This window comes from Cuculus canorus, chromosome 1 (genome assembly GCF_017976375.1).
Source record: "Cuculus canorus isolate bCucCan1 chromosome 1, bCucCan1.pri, whole genome shotgun sequence".
Lineage (NCBI taxonomy): Eukaryota > Metazoa > Chordata > Aves > Cuculiformes > Cuculidae > Cuculus > Cuculus canorus.
Genome location: NC_071401.1, coordinates 165,207,059 through 165,229,207, shown reverse-complemented (window position 1 = coordinate 165,229,207; position 22,149 = coordinate 165,207,059). Strand labels below are relative to the sequence as shown.

General features: G+C 35.7%; 1 protein-coding gene across 1 annotated transcript in view; it reads right to left on the bottom strand.

The window, feature by feature from the left end:
* LRRIQ1 (leucine rich repeats and IQ motif containing 1) overlaps window positions 1-22,149 on the bottom strand; it is a 107,344-nt gene that overhangs the window by 55,372 nt on the left and 29,823 nt on the right. Inside the window, 3 exon segments of the mRNA XM_054067172.1 lie at window positions 11,075-11,194; window positions 13,665-13,803; window positions 15,883-16,359. Coding sequence (XP_053923147.1) covers window positions 11,075-11,194; window positions 13,665-13,803; window positions 15,883-16,359 — 736 coding nt within the window.

Sequence of the window (22,149 nt, the reverse complement as noted above, 5' to 3'; positions counted from 1 at the left end):
GTTTTTTTCCTGAATTTTAATAATAAAACATCCACAGTATTAGCTCTTTAATTTTACCCATTAGGATAAAATCAGGATAACTTTTTATCCTGATTCACAATGCATTTTTCACACTTTGAGAGTCAAAAGCTACAGGGATTTTTTTCCCATTTTTATTTTGTATCTCATCAATGAACTCAGAGATTATCTCTTAGTGCAAACGTTAGTTATACAGTCTAACTCTAGGCATCTTTTATATGCATTGGATTAGGCTCTGGAGCCAAATAATCTTTTATAATGACTACAAATGTATTTTGGGCTGTTTTGAGTCATGTTTAACCCAGTAGCAAAAAATAGCTTACAGCACACAGTGTCAAACCTACACTCAGTTTTAAAGCTTTCATCTCTCTTGGACTAAGGAGGATCACAAGAGTATAATAAATTCCCAAACTAGTCCCCCAAACTGTATTACAGTTAGAAGCAGAGGATGAAAGAAGGCATTGACAATACAGGCTGAAAAGAAAGGCCAGCATTAGATATATGACAACTCTGTTCTGGGTCAGATCAAATATCTATCTACATCAGTACTCTGCTAACAGAAGAGTTCAGTAGCAGGCACTTAAGGAAAGAATGAAGGAAGCTGGACATGCTGAGGACAATCCTTCCCTTGGTGTATTATTTCAGACCTCGGAAACTGGTGGTTTAAGGACTTTCTACAAATATCTAGGAAAAGATTCCTCAACTTAAAAGTGATGTAACTTCTTGTGACAAATACAACCATGTAGTTGGCGTGTTTGCAAGATCATCTCTATGTTGATCCAGAAAGAATGTAAATAATTTATACAGTTCAGAGCATGCAACTGAGTGCAGCGTAGTTTAACTCCAAAATGTCAACATGTTGACTGCCATGGGAGCTGAAGCTACCTCAGGTTTCCAAACATAGTGGATCTCAGAATCACAATGAATCATCATCTGAAAAAATCGTGAAACTATTTTTGAAAATTAGAGAGAACGAACTCTTTATATCTCTTTCCTTCCTTCTTCAATTTCATTATTTACTCTCTCACTGTTTGCAGGACAGCAATGGTTTAGCTAAATTAAAGGTTTTGTTAATATTTATGTAGTGCCTTTATTTGTATGGTATCTTAAGAAAAAAAAACAAACTAGACAACAGAATATAAACAAGAAGAAATAGTATGTGAAATTCCTTTCTTTCAAGAAAAGACTCCTCCTCCAGTTCACCTGCCTGGTTTTGCCTAACCTGTTTTTCTGGATTTCTACTGTCCTCAGTAAGACAGGTCATTAGTGTCATTCTCAGTGAGAATGGACCCTTTTCAATCAGATTTTATAAAGTATCTCTCTATATTCAAATTAGTTTTTAATAAGAATAGTATGTAATAACATTAAATAAATAATTAAAGCAAGATGAATCTTTCCACTAGTTTTCTCTATAGAATACAATAAATAAAGTTCTTCAGGGTGGCGAAGTCCTTGATTTCTACTTTCCTAGTTTTTAGTGAGTATATTTGAATAGTGAAATTAAAGTCTAGTTTACTCCAAGAAAGAAAACAAAAAGTTAAAACAAAAAGACAAGTGAAAGACAGTACATCAATCGAACGCAGGCCATTCAACGGCTTTCTATGACTATTTGAAATAAGCTGACAAAATTTCTTTTTGGCCAACCCATACCACATCAAGAACTACTCTTCCTAGTGCTAAACATCCTGTATGTTAAACAATTGCTCAAGTTCATGCACGAAGGTTAGGAAGTTGAGTATCAGTTCAGACACAGAATTTCTAAAAAAATTCCAAATCTAAGGCAGTATCAAATATGAACAATCTTAATAGGATCATCTATTAGTTGCATTATTATTCCATTTCTAATACTCCAGAAATTCAAAGTCCTGCGATTTAAAAACTACAAGTCACAGTGTTAATTTGTCCCAGTTTATAAGAACTGTATGCAGACTTCTTTTAAATTAGTTTAGTGAGTGTATGTTTTATAGAAAACGGATCTCTGAACTGCACACAGTAGGAAGAATAGCCTTTTTCTCTGGATTTGTCTTTCATGCTTTTTCACATATTTTATGAGATGAAGATAAATAGGTTAGCACTCTAATAAAGGTTATTTTAACCTTTGGCAATGCTTCTTTTTCAACCCTGTCTTCAGATAAAACAAGAGAATTAGAAGGAAGGCTGGGCATGGCTGCATTCTTATGACTGCTAAAACCAAACAGTGTTTCAAGCCAAAAAAACGTAGCGAGTATCATATGGTTTCCAGAAACATCGCAAGGATTAATTGACCCAAGAGATTTTAAAAGACTTAAAAAAAAGCTAGTTAATTATTAGAGCACATTCTTGTAGGAATATTAGAGGAAAGCATAGTTGTGTGGTTGTCCATTTTTTAAGAAGGATATATTGACAATTACTGGAAATATCACAACATCCTGTTAAGAAAAACATTCAAGAAAATATTATTGGAGAATTTCTTTTCCAAATGCCATTTTCATAAACCATTTAATAAGCCCAGAAAACTAACTTTCCTCTCAAATTCATGTATATACATATATATGTGCATGTGTGTGTATATATGTGTATAGATATATGTATATGTGTGTATATATATATAAAACCCGTAAGTACCTCTGTGACTTCTCTAAATATATATGACTAAAACTACGGAAATAATTTATCTAGGAATATACAAAAGTAAATGAATAGTGAAAAACTCAGGGTCTCTAGAAGCTTCTATTTACAAAGAAGACCGAATGTGTACATACATAATTTACTCTTCAAAAAGTCTGAATCTTATTGTAGTTCATGTCAGTCGTTCATGACCTATACGACCCAAACGTCTCAAGAAATGCATTTTTGTCTTAAGCCTGACAGTGTTTAAAGGAAGCTCTGGGTCCTACATCTTTTTTCTAATACAGGAATAAAAAATACAGACAAGTAAACAGTAACCTCAGCTTCAGAGGTTAAATATGGTTCGAGTAAGCATTAGAAATGTATGCTTCAAAATTATTTTGAGATGTACACCCTCACATACCTCAGTAAACATCAGGCTTCTGGCACCTTCATCCCATCCCTCAAATGGCTCTAAGACCCCATATGCTGTCTCTCCCCACTAAAATGTCAAGAATGATCAGGTCTTTCCCTCTCTGACTTTGCTGCTACACTACACAAACTTGAGCTGGTAAGTCCCTATGAGACTTTTTCCGAGCCTTTCTACCTCTATGAAAACAAATAAAACTTTCAAGGGCAATGAATTAAAAAACCCACTAAATGAAACATAAGGGAACGCTCATCCTCACCCTTTAAATACTGTACATTCAGAAAATACACAATTTCAAATGAAGATAAAATATTCTGTGAAGTTTAGGGAATGAATAGAAAAAAGACAAAAGGAAAGAAAGTTGCCCGTCAGCCTGCAGTTTTGTCAAAGGAAGGAAGTTAGGCAGAAGCACGGAGTAATAAAAAATAGACCAATCACAAGTTTAAACTCATCTAAACTTTGATGTTTCCAAGTCTGTCACAAGACATTTGATTCAATTTCAAGACAAACTTTCATTTTTGTTTAAAAGTCACTGTTTCAGAAATAAGAACAAAAAATAATTTCCAAGATAAAGAGCAAAGAAGGACTAAGTTGTAAGCAGATATTTTTTGAAATTGAGGGTAACAAATCTCTAATTACGCTGAATCTCTACTTAGGCTAAAAAAGCTTAATTCTAAAGAAGCTGTGTCTTAATCATCTCTTGGCTTCACTTACACTGTTGTCCTTGTACGTCCCTAGCACTAACTCTTCTATATGAAATAAATAATGCACTAATGAATCTGCAGGTTGAAATTTGTTGATTCATAATTGTAGTCTCGACACGCTAAATCTTTTGGGATCTGCACTACTACAGTACAGGAAATTCAAGAGCTTCAGGAGCTGATTATTTGGGATGTCTTCCTGTTGTAAACTCAGATTTGTGAAAGGATCAATAGCTACTGCTACTTCCACACCAAAATATTTTTTTAAAGTATTTTCCATATTAAAAAAATGACTAGACTGAGAACCATCAGATGGTTTTAAAAGTATTTAGCATTTAGGATTCCTTGGCCCACTCAATGCAAGGACAAACTAGGTAAAGTTAAACAATTTTTAGCTAAATTAAGAATAATAGGGTACTTCTTTCCTGACCCGCCTTCTGTGTTTCCACTATCAAAAACTCAAGAATTGCACGGTGAAGTCCTTTAGGATCCAAGATCCTTTTCTGTGGTCCTGCTTCGTAGAAAGTCAGCCCCCAACCAACAGTGTTGCATGGGGTGACTTATGTAGCCTTACACTTATGTAGCATTACACTTATGTAGCCTCTGCAGGCTTCTCTAGAGAACACTGTGGTCCTCCAGCATACTGACTGCTACCCCCAATTTGGTATCATCTGCACACTTGCTGAGATTCTACCCTATTCCATCATAGAGATTGTTAGTTAAAATATCAACTATTTTGGTCCCTCTTCCGTTCATGATGGGTTCCATTAATTACTGTCCACAAGTTGAATTTAGCACAACAGAACACAATCGTTTGAGCCTGGCAGTCCAGTCAGTTTGCCACTCTACTCTGCCTACTGGTCCAGCCCATACCTCAATACATTTTGTGAATAAGACTGTTGGGGACTGTAAACAGCCTTGTTAAAATAAAGGCAGGCAATATGCATTAACCTCCCCTATTCATAGGGCCAGCTACCTTATGTTAGAAAGCAATGAAGTTGACCAGCCATGGTCATAAACCCATGCTGGCTGCTCCCAATCATCTCCTTTCATGGGTTTAGAAATGGCTTCCAAGAGGATTTGCTCCACAACTTTCTGAGGAACTGAGATAAGGCGGGTGGCCTCTAGTTCCTTGGGTCTTTCTTCTTGACTTTCTTGAAGATGGGTGTGATGTCTGCCCTTTTCCAGTCACCAGTAATCTCCTTCAGTTGTCATGACCTTTCAGAGACGACAGAAAGTGACCTCAAAATGAGATCAGGCAGCTGATGCACCCTTGGATGCATCCCTTCTGTTCCATGGGCCTTGTATGTGTTCAGGTGAGTTAAAGTGTGCTGTGGTTGGATAATATCTCCTATGTCCTAAACTAAAGGGACTTCAATCTCCAGGCAGTAAGACATGTATGAATTTAAGTGTAGAGGAGAAAGGAAGATGACATCACACTGTCCTCTTCGGTTCCTCCTAAATTACTGCTATTTAACTCAATTACAGCATTGGCTGCATCAATGGCCTCTTCTCACAGAGTACAGACAAGTCAGTTAAGAGAGTTCCTGAAATTTGTAAATAGGTATTACTAAAAAATTTTTTTCAATGGAAAACAATGTATATGGATATGCTAAATTTTAGACATTTAACTAGATCCTTTAAACACAATCTATACCCATACTAAAATGTCAGTTGCAACATTACACAAAAATTAAAGAACTTGGGGAAATTATATTCAATGATTAGGGATCCTTAGCTCCACTTTCAGAAAGTCCAGATGCAAACGCACTCACTGAGAATCGATGGTTCTGTTATTACTTCCATTTACAATGATGCATTTTGCTTAGAACAATTTTCCTTTGAGGTGATGGTAACGAGTCTAAAACTCCACAGAACTAAGACTGTTTTAACTTATACATTTTCTGCATTGCATGGCCCATTTATTAAATTCTGATGCTTGACTTTGTCTTTAGAGAAATAAGACTAGGAAGTATAATTTATGACACCACTATACTCTGATATGCCATATAAGCTAAATATAATTTAGAAAAATACCATTTGGCTAAATACATGTTCTAAATGATATCTTTAGCATCAAGCGTCATTAGTGGGCTTTCCTTTGGAAAGTGTTCACTTGAATCTGGCTATGTAATCAAGAATTAGATAAAGGCAAATCATGAAGACAGTTTCTGTTTAAAAATTAATAGCATTTCAGGTGACATTAAGAACTAGACCTCACAGTGGAAGGCCAGAAAGTAATCAGCACATTCTGCATGAGCTGTGAAGCTCAACAACAGCCTCAACTCCTCATAGGTGTTCTTGGGTGTATTTTATCAGATATTAGATATTAACTGAAACAACCTACTTCCAAGGGCAGGACATCTATCAGGTAACTAGATAACAAGATTTCAGGATCTTACATAAGCGTCATTGCGGAAAGAGGTAGAAAACAGGCCTTATGTATCTTGTGATGCCACAGACTGAGAATGGCATGTGATTCATTAGCATAACAGTGGAAGCACAAAATATCAAGAGATTGCTGATATACAGTCAATGAAAAGATTGATCTTTCAATATGTTATTTACAAGTTCCTCTCCTCCTTTCCTTTTTCAAACAAGAGGATTTATGTAATGAAATATTCATCATAAACTTTTCTGTTTTTCTACAACACTGTAACTTTGTAAGAAATGTGAAGAAAAAAGGATCATATATTTTGTAGTACACAAGAAAGACTGGATTCTGATCTGGCATTTATAAGTAATCACAAGAGCTAGACATATGTGAGAGTGTCAGGATACAAGAAATTATATGAGGACCTAATAATGCATAGGCTACTCTTATTTCCTGGCACTAGGGAAAAAACAGCAATCACTGTCACAAGCCCAATATCACAAGCTCACAGTTGGAGATAAAGCACATCACAAAAGATTAACAAAACACATTGTATGTGTCTTGTTTGGACACATAATAAGACTACCAAAGATGGGAGATGTAAGGAAATAGTTGTTCTAATAGCTATTTACTTCTCAAGAATCGACAAATATAACGTAGTTTTATTTTTCCTCCTTCCACCCCTCCAAAAGAAAAAAAATATATAGGAACAGCTATGCGTCTCAGTGTGGCTATGTAAAAAAAATATGAAGGAAACTTCTGGTCAATAATTTCGAAAGGTGTCACAAAGACCAGGGTTTTAAAATTCTACATAATCAAGCTCAGAAGCAGAACAACACTCTGTGACTTTGCCTCAGGGCAAAAGGTATATTCCCTTTGACAAAGGAACCAGAGATCGACTTCCATCGCTGAACCACTGATCTGAGTAAAGAATTGTCTTAAAACTGACCATATTCAATTGGTTCAGTTTTATGACAAGTTCAGCCATTTTGCATTTGGCTCACATCATATTCTAATCAAGAAAACAACAGTGCTGATGGTTACATGGCACAGAAAGTAAGAACTGTGTCAAGCAAATATGTCATCAAATTTTGTCCACCAGAGGTAAAGTAAGGGTAAAGTGAGTTCTGCCTTGTATTACATTTGCTACATGGATGGACTGCTGATGAAAGGTTGCCTTAAGATCAGCCCTCTGGAGCATATAGGCTGGAATTCTCTGAAGTCCACATGAAAGACAGGAAAATATCACTAAATACCAGGCTCATACTTTCTGAGACATGTGTTGGCCAGATCTTTCATCTCATGTGTGATAGTCTGTTTGACACTGCACAATACAACAGACAGAAAACATTACTGCCATCAATTGTCTCTGAATGTCTTTTGGCACCATACAGGAGCTGATACGAATACAAGAAGATACCAGTAATTGTTCAGGTGAAATGATTACTATTCACACTATTGTGAGCAAGAGAAAGGCCCTTTCTCCAGCTCAGTAAAATGCAATCCATTTTCATGTGTTCCATGCCAAACTTGGACTAAAAATATATCACTGTGCAATGTGCATAAATGAAGTAAAGAGAAGGTCTTTGGCAAAGACTCATTTTCCCCATGCTGTTTCACAGCCTCACCTTTCACAAAGTATTGAGTACACTGAATTTATAAAGAAGATACTAAACAATAATTTTATGATGACTGGTGCCTAATGACTTGCTGCATTCTGATACTTGCAAATGGTTTAAATAGGTGCTTGGACACTAGTGATTTTGTGGAATATAGATAATACTAAATAGAATGCTTATGACTGAAATCTGCACAGTACTGCAATAAAAAAAAAAACCAATGACTACACCACCAAATAGCAGACCATTCCAAAAACTTTTTGACAAGATTTGGTACATTTGTATTGGTTTGTAATAAGGAAATTTTTTTTCTGCCCTTCCCTCTCATTTCACTCACCCTATCCAACAGTGGAATGTGCAATACAAAATGGTGTCCAGACATTTTCCTCTTCTTTCACACCCTAGCATGTGGGATCTCTTTCACCAGCAATATGTACTCCTGACATACTTGTCTGAGGCCAACAGATAGCCATTGATACCAAGTGTCATTATTTGGCTCCGCTTCAGCACTTTGCGATAAAATACTGAGGTCAGGAAGGAGGGAATAGGAAGTATAGAGTGTTCCAAGCTTCTGCTACTTGTTTCTGCAGAAGTAGAAAGTCCATGTGATTTAATATTGCCCAGATGCAGAGAATGGAACAGCTAAAGACCTGGAACCAGGCAATCTAATACTGAAGATGGCTAGTCTGGGTAAGGCAAAACAGAGTGTAAGCAAAGAATCACAGAAAATCTAACAGGCCACTAATATAAGTTTGCAGGAAGTATTCCTTGATATAACGCACAGTTAATAACACGATACGGCTGTACTAGATATTATTATTTCATACTCCAGCTCCAGTAGCCCCATTATAGTTAAGCCACACATTTCTCACAGTGAAATTCTTCAGCACAGACAAGATACATGCTTGAAAAAAAAAGAAAAAGAAAAAAAAGAAGGAAAAAGTATTACAAATATTGCAGGGTATAATTCTAGTCACAGCCATTAATTTTGAACACTGAAATGCTCACTCACTGAACAAAGCATATCCTTCATGGGCATATATATCGTACATTTATTGCATACATAGTAGAAGATAGATGTTCTTATATTTTCATCACAAGAAGCAAAGGGCTTGAGTAACTTTTTAGCTCCTGGTTCAGTCTTTGAGCCTGGCAGCCTTTGAGCCTTCCAATTAAAATGTCAGGTCATGGTTCTCCTGTTATGATCTGAACCTAAACACTTTCTCTGAGAATTACTCCCTAAACCCATTTTTTACTTCTTTCCTAATAAACTCAATAACACTGTGGAAAAAAAATAGGAAAAATTGTGTGACAGCACCAGAGGGTGATACTGTGCAAGCCTCTCTGACACAAGTTAGCTTTTTTCCCTGGCTTCCCCACTCCTTCCTTTTCTCCCTGGCCTCAGAAGCACCTGTCCAAATGTGATTGCCTGGCTGACAGACAGACAGAAAAAAACCTGTCCATGTACTTTTCAGTTTAGCAGTTAAATAAAAAAAATAAAATCACAGGATTATTTGGGCTGAACAGAGTGAAACAAGAATGGCTCAATTGACTTGCAGTACATCAGACTGTTCTACTGACTGAGTAATTCAAAACAGGATATTTTCCTTCTTTAATATATGAACAGATACTTCCTTCCTGTGTGAAGAAACAAATCCTTCAACTTTCTGCTTTTTATTACTTCAGAAAGAAGCTAGGGATCAGAGAACATCAACTAATGAGACTGTTCTTTTTTGTATATATATATTTCAAATTAAAATGAAAAAAATCCTAAAATTTAAGCCAGATCTCTATGTTTACAGACACATATTTCCTGTCTACCAAATGATTCCTGGGAATCCTGCCTCAAACATTTTGCATGCTCTTACAATAAGACAGTAATTCTGAAAATGTATCTTAAAATAGCTGCTGAAAGGGAAAGAAAAAATAAAATTTTTCCAAGTCTTCAAGTCACTGGTAATAATTCCATACAAAGCCCAACTATTTTCTAAGGGGAGGGAAAGGGCAAAAGCAGGCTGATACTCAGATGACCAAAAGTGACCAACTGTAAACTGCACTTCTCTAACTAACAGCATATTTGGCTTCACAACTCTCTTTAAGCCATACAAACATGTGATCATAAATAGTATCTGCCAGTAGCAGGGCTATCACATCAATCTCTTTCACAAAATTACAGTGGAATATTGACAAATGGCTCTTACAAAGATGCAGCAGCTGAATAAGCACATTCAGAGACAAGGGTTCATGGAAAAAAACCCTGTCATATACTTTTAAGTCTCAAATGGCCACATTGCTATTAATTTTCTTTGCTTTACCTGAAACCATTATAAAAAAACAAACAACAAAACCAATGAACGTGAACAATTAGAGAAACCAGTGCTCCAGACAAACACATAAGTCATCAGCAGCTACCTTTATATGCTTACTGAGTCTAGAACTCTCCATATAGACTGTGTCTCTTGAGGCTATAAGAGATAAAACTAGTTTAAAGATTCTTTTCCTTGCTTAATTAATGACAGTACTGATCCTGTAGACATTTTCATTTTTTACTATATTATTGCTAAATTCAGTTTTGAATGTGATTTTATTCCTCAAATTCCTTTGACAACTGCTTTTATTTCTTAGAATGGAAACTTCTGAGCCAATTTCCATCCTTTGATACTGAAAGGACATTATTAACTCCATATAACTTGTAAAAATTACTAGTAATAATTTCTGGATTTTGTGCATCACAGAACTTTTAAGTGTGTTCTTTTTCTCATTTAACTATACTTGTCAATGTAATTTACCACTGTATTGTGATCATTTAAGTACTTTACTTATAAGACAAAAGAAGAGCTAATAAATCTGCTTTACCTCTGGTTTTGTGGGTGTGTTCTTTTTACTAGACTATCACAACATTAATCCTAACTATATTTTCTATATTTTTAACTATATTATTGTTCTTATTCTATCAAGAAAATGATACACACTCAAATATTGTTGACGTTATAGTCTGTTACTAAAATACTAAAAAGCTAAAGATTTTAGAACAAAAGTAGCTGTTTCCCTATTCTCATTTGATTGTTCTTTAACTGTAGAAATATATGGGCTTCTAGAGTGGGTGTGACATTAATAGCACAGTAACTACCAGTGTATCTCAAAGAGCAGGAAGCAATTAATCCATGACAAATACATTTAAATGAACTATATACACCAAATGCTTCTTTATTTCTGGACGTCCAACATGTTAATTCTAGCCCTGGTACTCCTTTCAATTTCTTTTATTTGCAACACCTAAACAATTGCTTAAAAAGAATAATATTTATTTTTCACATGACATTTTTATGCTAATAATCATGCTTACTTCAGAAAACACGAAATCATCCACATTTACTTCTTCATAGTCATCCTCCGCTTCATCACTTTTAACAGCTGCAAGAGCACTGGCCAGTTTCTTTCGTAAAAGAAAACCTTTCCAAAATGCCTAAACAAAAAATTTCAAGTATGTTATACAAAGCCATAGATCAAACCCAAATACAGATTCTCTATGTTATCCCATTAGGAAGATAAAACATCTTGGGCCTTGGTTTAATAGCTCAATGATCTGGTTTTTGAACTTTATGTGACATTTAAAACTACAAGACAAATTAAATGCCAGCACATGTCTAAAGCTTAGAGTACTCAAGAGGCTCTCCACAAGTAAGCAGAAAGGAATCTTGAAACTCCCTCAACTACAAACCTGGGTCAACTAATTAATTATTTGACAATTCCTTCAGGGACTATTATAAACTGAAAGAAAGGCTACATAAGAAAAAGCTGAGTGTCAACTTTCAAATTACTGAGAATAAAAATACACTTGTACTAAATACCTTATAGTTTACTAGTAGCAATTCTTGGAGACATCTCATGCAATTGACCTAGGTCAGTTACTTTTTCTTAACTGTCTAAGATCTTTATTTAAAAAAATAATACCAGTAGGCATAATCATATCTAAGAAAAAGGAGCACATCAGGAATTAAGTGCTAGAAAAAGAAGAGTGCTAGGAACACATGTCAAGCTGTAGAATCAGGTCCAGTAAAACATTCAGAGATCAAAATACATGGAATTACGAAAAATAAATTAACTACAGCATTTTTTCCTAAAATTGGTGTTTGGGATAATTAGAGTTCAAGATGGCCTAAGCATTTAAAACCACCATGCTAAAAATTTCCACTGTCCTGAAAAATGTAATGTTGTCCACATTTAATGGCTTTACAATGAAGGCATTAAAGTAGGAAGGCTAAATGTCATATTCTGCCTTAATGTTTAACATGAATTTTTAGGAAATGACTGTCTAACTGCATAAATTATTGAAAATGTTGCCATTTTCACACACACAGCTCGTTATTATAAAAATTATTAAATGCATTAGAATTGTTTTCATATAATTTTATTGCTATTTTTTTCCTACAGATCTTCATAACCATCCAGATAAAATATCCTGATATTACTGAGTGATCAAGTGAAAAATATTTCATCATTCAACAAATTAATTATTTTTTACAAATGCAAAGGAGAAAAGGAATCCTAATGGTGTGAGCAGAAGGATAAACTGTAAAGCAGCTGATAGCACAGGTCTGTGAAAGCAACAGGTCAGTCAGTACTTACTCATGATCAAAAAGAAAGCTCACATGTTCGTAATTTTTAAGCAACAAGACAAAACTGTGTTCCTGTACAAATTGTGATATATCTACCTATGGAATTCAGTTCTAGTCTATTCTTTAAAAAAGGCTGTAATACAAAGAGGTAAAGGCTCAGAGAAGGGTAAAAAGAAGTACAGAGTAAAGTGAAAAGAGACTAAATGGACTACATTTTTATTTATAAGAGAGCAAAAGTAAGGATGGGTGTAAGAGTGATCTAAAAATCCATAAAATGCACAAAAGATATATAGTACAAGACTTTTATTTTCACACTCACTTTGGAAATTATTGGGTCTGAAACAAACAAAAAGAAGCCCATTTTAGTCACTATATACATTTGTGAAACTCATCACCTTAATACATATTCGAGGCCAAATACATAAGTAAATTAAAAAATGGATTAAAACAAGTTTATGGACATAAATTGTTAATATACTAGCTACACACTCTACTCAGTATCTGACTGCTGTAATAAGATTCTGTGCTTGTACTGTTTCTTAGTATGCACATTTACTAAACATTTTGCTACTGCCCATTTGTTGAATAGATACTAATGGATTACTTGGATTTTCAGTCTGAAGCTGGTACTTTGGCTCCTAAATCACTTTGGCACTGCTGACATTTCTATAGAAGATTTGTAATATCAAAACTTTTTAAGCTAACTTGAAATCTGAAATCAATACAGGGTCCATTTGCTTAAAAATGTAGAGAAACCCACGGACTCTGGCAACTTGGCAGGTAAATACTATATCTGGCTATCAAACTAAACTGGGTGAAGGCATGGACTTAAATTTTCACACATAGTAATCCATCTTGTTTAACCCAGTGTCTAGGCCGTGGTCTGTTCCCAACAGCAGTATGGATGAGGCAATCCCAGTTTGGGAGATGGGGAGAGAAAGAAAGAAATGGATAGATTGTACAGGTATCATGCATGATTTACCAGTTATGCAGCATCTGTCAGTTTAACAGCACTAAGAACATGGCTACTATATGTCTTAAACATAACATTAGATTTAAACGAAGCAAAACTAATTCAGAGAAATACTTGGTGGAAAAATGAAAAATATATTTATGCTTCTATAAATTTTTTTTGTAAAGAAGGCTCTGTTTCAGAAACATGAAGCTTATCCTGATTAAATAAAATATAAAGTTTAAAAGTATGACACTATCAATAAAATCATACACAAAAATAGAGAGAAGACACGTGTGCAAAACTAGTAAGATTCTTTTCTCATTAAGTTTGCAATATAAGTAAAGAGAACACCATAAACCAACCTGGATTAGTGTGGCAGCTTGATGCCTCTGTCTCAAAACTTCTGTAAACTGATTATTCTCTGTCTTGGTGCGGTCCACTTTCCTCCTGGCATGGTACTGCCGCCAGAGGGACTGGATCGTTGATGCTGCCCTATGTAGCCTCAGTGAGAAATAAATACCTTTATGAATGACATAACCTCACCAGTACAACTGGACGATCATAGCTGCCAAACTAGAACTGTAAAACACAGCCCTAAGCATTGAGACAAACAGAAGGCTCTGCCATAAAACTGTAAAGAAATTACAATCAAGATGTGCCATATATGTCCAGAAACACTGGAGGATATTCACATCACTAACTCTGGAAATCCAGTTATGTAACAGGACTAATCTCCATAGGGCTCTGTTGCCTGTACGTTCACTGGAGAGGAAGAGTCACCTCAAAGGAAGGATTAGGTGGAGAAGTGGATTAACAATGACTGAATTAAGTATTGGAGGGGTTCACTTGCTTCCACTGTCTTTGCTAAAAAAAACATAAGGGGAGCTAACTGCTGAAAACTGCATGAGACAAATATCTCCAATGGAGCCGACAGGAAAAAAACTGAGAAAGTGCAATTTCATCTTTTGCTTACTTTTACCCTTTAATCTAACACTACCCACAACTGGTTATATGTGTATGTTTTCTAATTTGCTCATTGTTTAACAAATACTGATTACAGACTATTCAGATTTGTTCTGTGATTGAGCTTTCTGAATACATGCTCAATTAATTTATACTGATGGAGAAAAAGTTTAAATGCAGCTCTGCATTATGACTTTACCATCTTCGAGTCCTTCTCTCCACAAAATTCTCATTTCAATTGGACAGTAGCTCTAACAAAAGACATCTAAACTTCTCCCAATCTTTACATATTTTCTTTCCTTCTGTAGTGGATCTATAAATAGAGGAATACTTTTCAGCAAAAATGCGCTCTTCAGACGTTTTTCCTAAAACTTGTTTATTAAGTTTACCAACCCCCAAACAAGGGGGTTTTTATAAGCTTTGTGTCTATAAAAAGCATCAGCTGAGTTAGAAAAACAAACTTACTAACAAAAAACTCCAGCCCTTTAATGGTTGGTATTTTGTATTGAAGAGAACTGTCCAATAGAATGCATTTAAAACATTAACTAAAAACTTGAACTATTTCCAAAAGATTTGTCTGAAGTATTCATCTTCCATAATAGACTACTATACTCTTACTTTCAACTTCCTGAAGGCAATGATGAATTCTATAATCTTCACGAGCAATAAATTTTATGACAAATTATCAGTGTAAGTATCTATTAAGCACTACTGCCCATTTACTATAACTCTAAACAGCATGGAGCACACCTTCCATGCCTGCTCTTCACAGTGTTCCCAAGATGTTTATATTTGAAATTGAATTCTTATCAAATCATAAATGAAGTTTTGCCTCTTTACGGCAAAAAATTCATCCTCTCTTTTCCCTGAATGTACACCCAGAACCATACAAACTAGCAGCAAATATGTTCCAAAGAGGTAATAAACCAGTCTGTTTCATGCGGGAGAGTATCTGGGGGCACAGAACAAGTTGAACAGGTCCCTCACCCCTACCTCCACTTCTAAGAAACAAGTTAAAGCATGTTTGAGGAGTACCAAGGGTAGGACAGGCTGTTAGCAATTCAGTCATCATAACAGCAGGAGACTGGCGTAAGGTCAAGGGAGTAGGATGGTAGATTTAAGCAACTTATCCTTCTTGCCTTCTAAACAATACTGACTATAAACTCTATAAAAATGACTCTTGAATATCTAACGAATAGTAAAGCGAGAAAAGCTTTCACTAGTTTGCAGTTTAAACTGCCTCAAAATTCCAACAAACCATCCAGCATTTTCCTCCCTAACATTGTTATGTGTCATTAAATTAGTGTCATAAATTTATTGGAAAAAAAAAAGGAAAAGGTAGGAGACCAAGAGAAAGTTTTCAAATTCTCTTACTATCTAGTGGTTTTAAATTATTTTACATATGTATCTATATTCTAACATATTGACTGAGAGAATACCACCAAGTACTGCTAAAATAGACTACTGTGCGTTACCTTGAAATAACATTATATTGTCTACTAAGCTTAAAAATAGTTTTCTTACTACAAATCCTGTGCCTCTGTTTTAAATAAGAAATCCTCACTCTTATTGCCTCTCCATACATGGGTTTTGAAAACAAACTGGCATCCGTCTTACCTTTCTTTATCATTCTCAAAATACTGAAGATCTCTTCTCATATTACTTGCTACTATCACTGACTGTTGCAATGTGAGTTGGGCTGAAATGTTATTGTTGCCTTTGCTCTCCCCACTGTAATTAATACAAGATTCAGTGCTCTTCTGCTTCACCCTCTGATCTTCTTTATTTTCCTTATGGTGCACAGGTATGGAGGAGTTAATGACTGTGGCCTGAATATGGCCAGTAGTAATCCATCTTTCGGAAGGATCCAACAAGACCTGTTTATTTTCTGTCGCACCCATGATAAAGAGGTTATTTTCCTGTGGGCAGGCAGTGGATGTTGGTTTTAAATGATTTTGCAGTGCTTCTGGTCCATTTCTGTCAGTAATGTTTAGTTCACCATACTCATGTGCATAGCGATGTTTAATACTAAGTTTCATCAACTGATTAAAATACCAGCATTGTTCTTGTGCAGAATCAATGGAAGAGGCCATTCTGAAAAAAAGATAAAAATGTTTTCACATTTCAGACTGTATGAATGCTTTATGAAAAGTATATTCCCTCTATTATTTTCTAAACTACTGTGTATCTTCAAGTATCCTTACATGTTTCCATATTCTTACATTGAACAGTAATTACTCTGATTGAAAATCAGTTTCAGTATTTATAAACCTTAATTACATATTTCTTCTTTTGCCAGCATTTAAAATGTACTCATATAAATTAGATTGTTTATTTCACTCTGATTGTGTTTTAGAAAAGGTTTCAGTCTGTTTCAAATAGGCACTACAGCATATATTTCACCATTAATTTTCTACGTGGTTAGAGGCATATGAAGCCAAGAATTTTAGACGATTTGAGGCAATTTTGTTATAAATCCTGTAACAGCCTTAATAGTCTGATTTTATCTGGAAACTATGAAAGCTGATATAAAAATAACAGTAATTTGTAAATTTAGATTAAACTACAGCAACAAACCCTAAACTTAGATTCAAGCCCTAAACTTAGATTTCAAAAAAAAGCAATGCATAGAGAGGATGTAGGAAAACAAACTTAAATATAGATATTTTTATCAATATAAGGGAAGGTGCCAGACTGAAGCAACAGTAATTTACAAAGTCTAGCACTCATCAGTTCTTTGTGTTAAACCATCTAAATGATGAGGATGAGTAAGAGCAAATATAAACTGTTTGGACAGTGTTTGTCCATTGTATTAGGCAGCAGGTACTTTCTGAATCACAAAAACCTTTTCCTTTGCTAGCATAGATGGACACAGAGCTCCATTTTCAGAGCACAAAGTCAATTCTAGGTCAGCAATCCAAGAAAACAAGTAGAAATATGATCGATTCTCTAGGGAGTCTAGAAAAATCAGGTCCTAAGATCACAGTTTGAAAAACAGAATTCTCCTTCCTGTTTATCATTCTTGAAAAGTGAGGCTTTTATAAGATTCAATTATGAAAATAATCTTTATCTACACAACTATTTCCTCTAGAACTTTTTAGATTTTTAAGAACATACTGAATTTATCTTATAAGAATAAAAAAGATCCTAACTCTTCCTCTGCTAGTAGAACTTCAGTGCTATTAAAGAAAATATGAATGGCTAAATTGGAAGACACATTCATTAAGCCTAATTACACAACTCACTATGCATTAGCTGTACATTTAATTGCTCGCTACACAACATTACTTCTACTCCTGCTAATTCCACAAATATGGAGCAATTCCTAAAAATATTTAAACTAATGCATATTTTGCTTAAAGATCTAACAAATTTAACTAGATGCTAAGAATAGCAATTTCTTCAACATGAAATACTTAAAGCATTAATTAAATACACCTTAGACAAGTACTTAGTCAAATTAATTAAAAAGAAAAATTTGGTACAAGGCCATTACCAAAGTTTTACAAAACACACTATGGTGAAAAGACAGAAAAAGACTAAAATCCATTCCCACCTTTTTTCCTCCGGTTTTAGTTTTGTTTGTTTATTTGAGGATTAAAAAATTGCCAAAAACCCTAGAATGTTTTATACACTGGGCAAAATAAATTTATTTCTGAAAAGTATAGTAGGTATGCTTGCTCATTCCCAAAAAACATAAACAAAGAAACCGAAAACATTGTAACAGTGAACTGAGTAGGTTACTTGTGCATTTTTGCTTTTTTTGTGCAGCTCTTTCACCTTTCCAGTATGTATGATTATGGCAAGCAGAAACAGTTCAGGCCAACAGAGGCTACAAAATATAGTCCTATCACTGTATGCATGCATCTCACAGCTCATGCATTCCTTGAAAATCCACAGCTATACTCTAATTTCACAGAATGTTCAGTTTGTCCTCTGTGCTTCAGTGGTTTTCCTTTTAGTCAGTCAGATCAGCCTAAGTTTCAAGAAAGTATAAAGGAAGCTGTAGAGATATCTCAGAGAATTATGAGCAAAGGACGTAGCTTGGTAACTGTATTTGGAGTGCTCCGGCCAAGGTGAAGGTCCAAAGCAAAGACAAGTATTAAGATGGGACCTGAGTGCTATGCGGCAGTCAGCTTAGCTTGGTGGTTCCATGGGGCAAACAGGGATTTCAGGCAGCTCTGAAGAAAAAAAGAACTATTCAAGAAGCTTGGAGTAGAGCTATCAATGTACTGCAGTTTTCTCAGTGTGTCAAAAGGACTGCATTCTTGATACCAGAAAATTGCTCCCAAAGATCACTTATCCAAACTACAGAAGGGAAGCTGCCATAATGGAAAATATGCAGGACTGATTTACTTCTCTAATGGGAAAAAAACCCCACATATGAGGAAAGAGAGAAGACAAAGTAAGAAATTTGACAGTATTAAGACTTTTGAAAAGACAATATTTCCTTTTCAGTTAATGTAAACTGATTGCTTGCCTTTCAGGCGTTTTGGCATTGTACGTCAATGGGTCAAGTCACACTAACTTTTCTGGAATTGCTTCTTGGTTAAGATACAACCAAGGTTTTAAGCATAAATTAACATCTAGACAAAACAAGAAATGAGATTATCCTGATGGAAGTACTATTATCCATACTGCCAGACTGCTTACTATGTAACGTAATGTAAATGAATATGGCAGTCTTGCTACAGCAAAATTGCTACGACTTCCAGCTCTGACCAGCACATTCCCACATGTTCAATGGCTACCCACAGCTTTGTTTTGATCTTAACAAGTGAAGGTAATTTATGCCATATGTAAATCTTAGCATAGTCAAAAAGAATGCATTGGTTTTGCAGTCGGAGAAAGGGAGACTATGCCAGAAGAGGAAGACATTGGTCTTTCATAGCATGGTACAAATGTGCCAGGATAGTGGCCCTGCTAGTACCTAAAGACCAATATATTACTTTCACAAATAAACGCTATGAGTAGTAAGCCACTTGTAGCTTTTCTTACCAAAATTGTATCTCTCAAGTGGTGCTAGGATTTTCCAGGGACTTTAAGGGAAGATAAAAGCATTAGAATCTGATTATAATCTATTTGGAAATTCAAGTCAGGCACTTATTAATGACTGCTACAACTTCAGTCCTAACATCAAACCAAGAATATCCATCACTGTCATCTTGGTAATTTAGACCAAAACCTGCTCAGTTTCACATGCAATGTCTAGGAAGGGAAAAGCAAACCTCACTGACATGTAGGAGGTGTAAGGATCCATGCACTGGCTGACTTAATAGATACAGAAAAGTTATTCATTCTTTCAGTGACATTTCAATGGAATTTAAATCAGCCAAAATGTTGCCACTTCAAAAGTTTAAGGTGGCAGCAGAATCTTGCTTACAGAACTGACATCTTTATTACAAAATTTCCTATTCCAATTGTATTTGCAAGGACTGCTAAGTTATTCAAAGTGCATAACTTTGTCAGAATGAGAAAATTAAAATGGTACGGAAAAGTCAACAGAAAAAAAGCTCTTGGAGGCAAAAGGGACAGCAGACAAACAAACATTGCTGGTTCTTATCAGCAATGGCAGTTTTCTCCTGGCCGTTGCACCTAGCATCATGTTTTTCATTTTGCAGCTCAACTATGATCTTGGTAAGTCAATTATTTGAAGGGTTAGATTCCTCCCTTCCACCAAATACAAATTATCATTTGGTTCTTTTTGTAAGAGGAATGTGTGAGTTTTGATATATTGAATATGCAACTAGTACAGCCTAATTTTAACTGAGCTTTTGTTTATATTATTTATGGGTGTAAACCAGAGAGGGGCAGATTTAGATTAGACATAAGGAAGAATTGATTCACCATGAGAGTGGTGAGGCACTGGCACAGGTTGCCCAGGGAAGCTGTGGATGCCCCATCCCTGGAGGTGTTCAAGGCCAGGTTGGATGGGGTCTTGGACAGCCTGATCTGGTGGGAGGTGTCCCTGCCCATGGTAGGGGGGTTGGAACTGGATAATCTTTAAGGATCCTTCTAACCCTAACCATTCTATGATTCTATAATACTGTGGTAAAATATAACTTGTGTTAGGAGGAGCTTCTATAAGCTACCTAGAAATCTGCATATTTAATCACTGAAAGCAAATGACTGCAGGCAAGCTGTTATGTTAATTTTTACTCATTACAAGACATCTAAAGATAACGTTACAGAAAGCATTTATTAGAATGGATAAATTTAATTTTAAAATATGCTTAATACTTAAGTATGGGAAACACAGTGAATTTTCAGGCAGAAACACATGCAATTTAACTGGGCAGCAGTGCTTATGAAACATGGATTAGGGAAGCAAGAAGTGATTACTTTTGGCAGCTTACATACTTGAGGTCACACCTACAGGGGCTCATAACTTAGTAAGATGTGAAACAGACAGAAGTTTGCTCTATTGTTGGCCTGTTTTTTAGCAATGTCACATTAATTCAGGCAAAGTATTGCAGTATGTACACATAATAGCTGTGCTGTTAAGGCTTATATACAAAAAAGTTGTTTAGAGTTCCTTTTATGAACTGCAGTTTTCGACACTTTTCAAATCATCTATAAATTGTACTTTTATTTTGACTAAAACATACCAGGCTTTAACAAACAAGAAATTCATTTTAAGACTAAATTTGATACAAGATTGCTTCAACCACATCAAAGTTACCAATTTAACAGATTGTGAATTAATTCTCAAAACTTTAAAGAAACCCACAACCCACTGTCTCCCCACTCTTCCCCAATCCATATCCTCAGGAAAGAAGAGACTTTTATATAATTTCTTCTTCCCACTATTCTTCTCACACAGCTGCAAGATCTTTTAAACAAAATTTAAACAGATTCATAGAAAAAGTCTCAACTGAAGGAACCTCAGGTGGTCTTTAGTCTGATCTCCTGCTTTAAAGCTTCATTAGCTCTGAGAACACACCAGGCTACTCAGGGCTTTATCAAGTCAAGTCTTCAAAAACTCCAGACTGCACAACCTCTCTGGGCAACCTGATGCCATGCAACACCGTTGTAACAGTGAGAAGTTTTTTTCTTATGACCAGTTGTACTGTGTCTGTCTGAGATGGAGTTAATTCTCCTTATAGCTGCCCAATTGGTGCCGCATTTTAGATTTGTGACCAAAACTGTACTGATAAAATACTAATATTTTAGCTGTTCCTGAACAGTGCTTGAACAAAGTGAAGTCCTCCTCAGTCCCACTCAGCAAGTAGGCTGTGTGTGTCTAGGAAGCTGGGAAGGAGCACAGGCAAGACAGTTAACCCAAACTGACCCAAATTATATTCCACATCCTTTAACATCAGTTCAGAAATAAAACTTTTTTTCCAAGGTAGCCATTGCTCAGAGACTGGTTAGGCATCAGTCTGCTGATGGGAGGTGACAAGTGATTGCTTTTTGGGGTTTTCACTCTCCTCTTTCCTTCACTTATTAAACTGTCTTTATCTTCATCCACTGCTTTTTCTTCGTTCTAAACTTCTGATTCTCTCCCCCATCCTGCTGGCAAGGGGACAACTGCGCATGCAGCTGATGGGTGCTTAGTTACTGGCTGAGATCAACACACTACACCAGTCTGAACCTTTCTTGTCTCATCTTAGGTTCTTGTTGCTAATTCTTCTGCCTTGCGTCACTGCAAGACCCTGGTTCTGTCTTTTCTTTGGTTCCAGGGCACACTGCCGGCTCGGCTCACATTCAACTTCTTATCTATGCAGATTCAAAGGTCCTTTTCAGCACAGACCATCCAGTCCCAGCCCATATTGTTGCAAGGGGTCACTCCTTCCAAGGTAAAGAAGTTTGTGCTTGTCCTTGTTGAATTCACAAGTTCCTGTTGGGCTGTTTCCACAGCTTGCCTAGATCCTTTTGAACAGC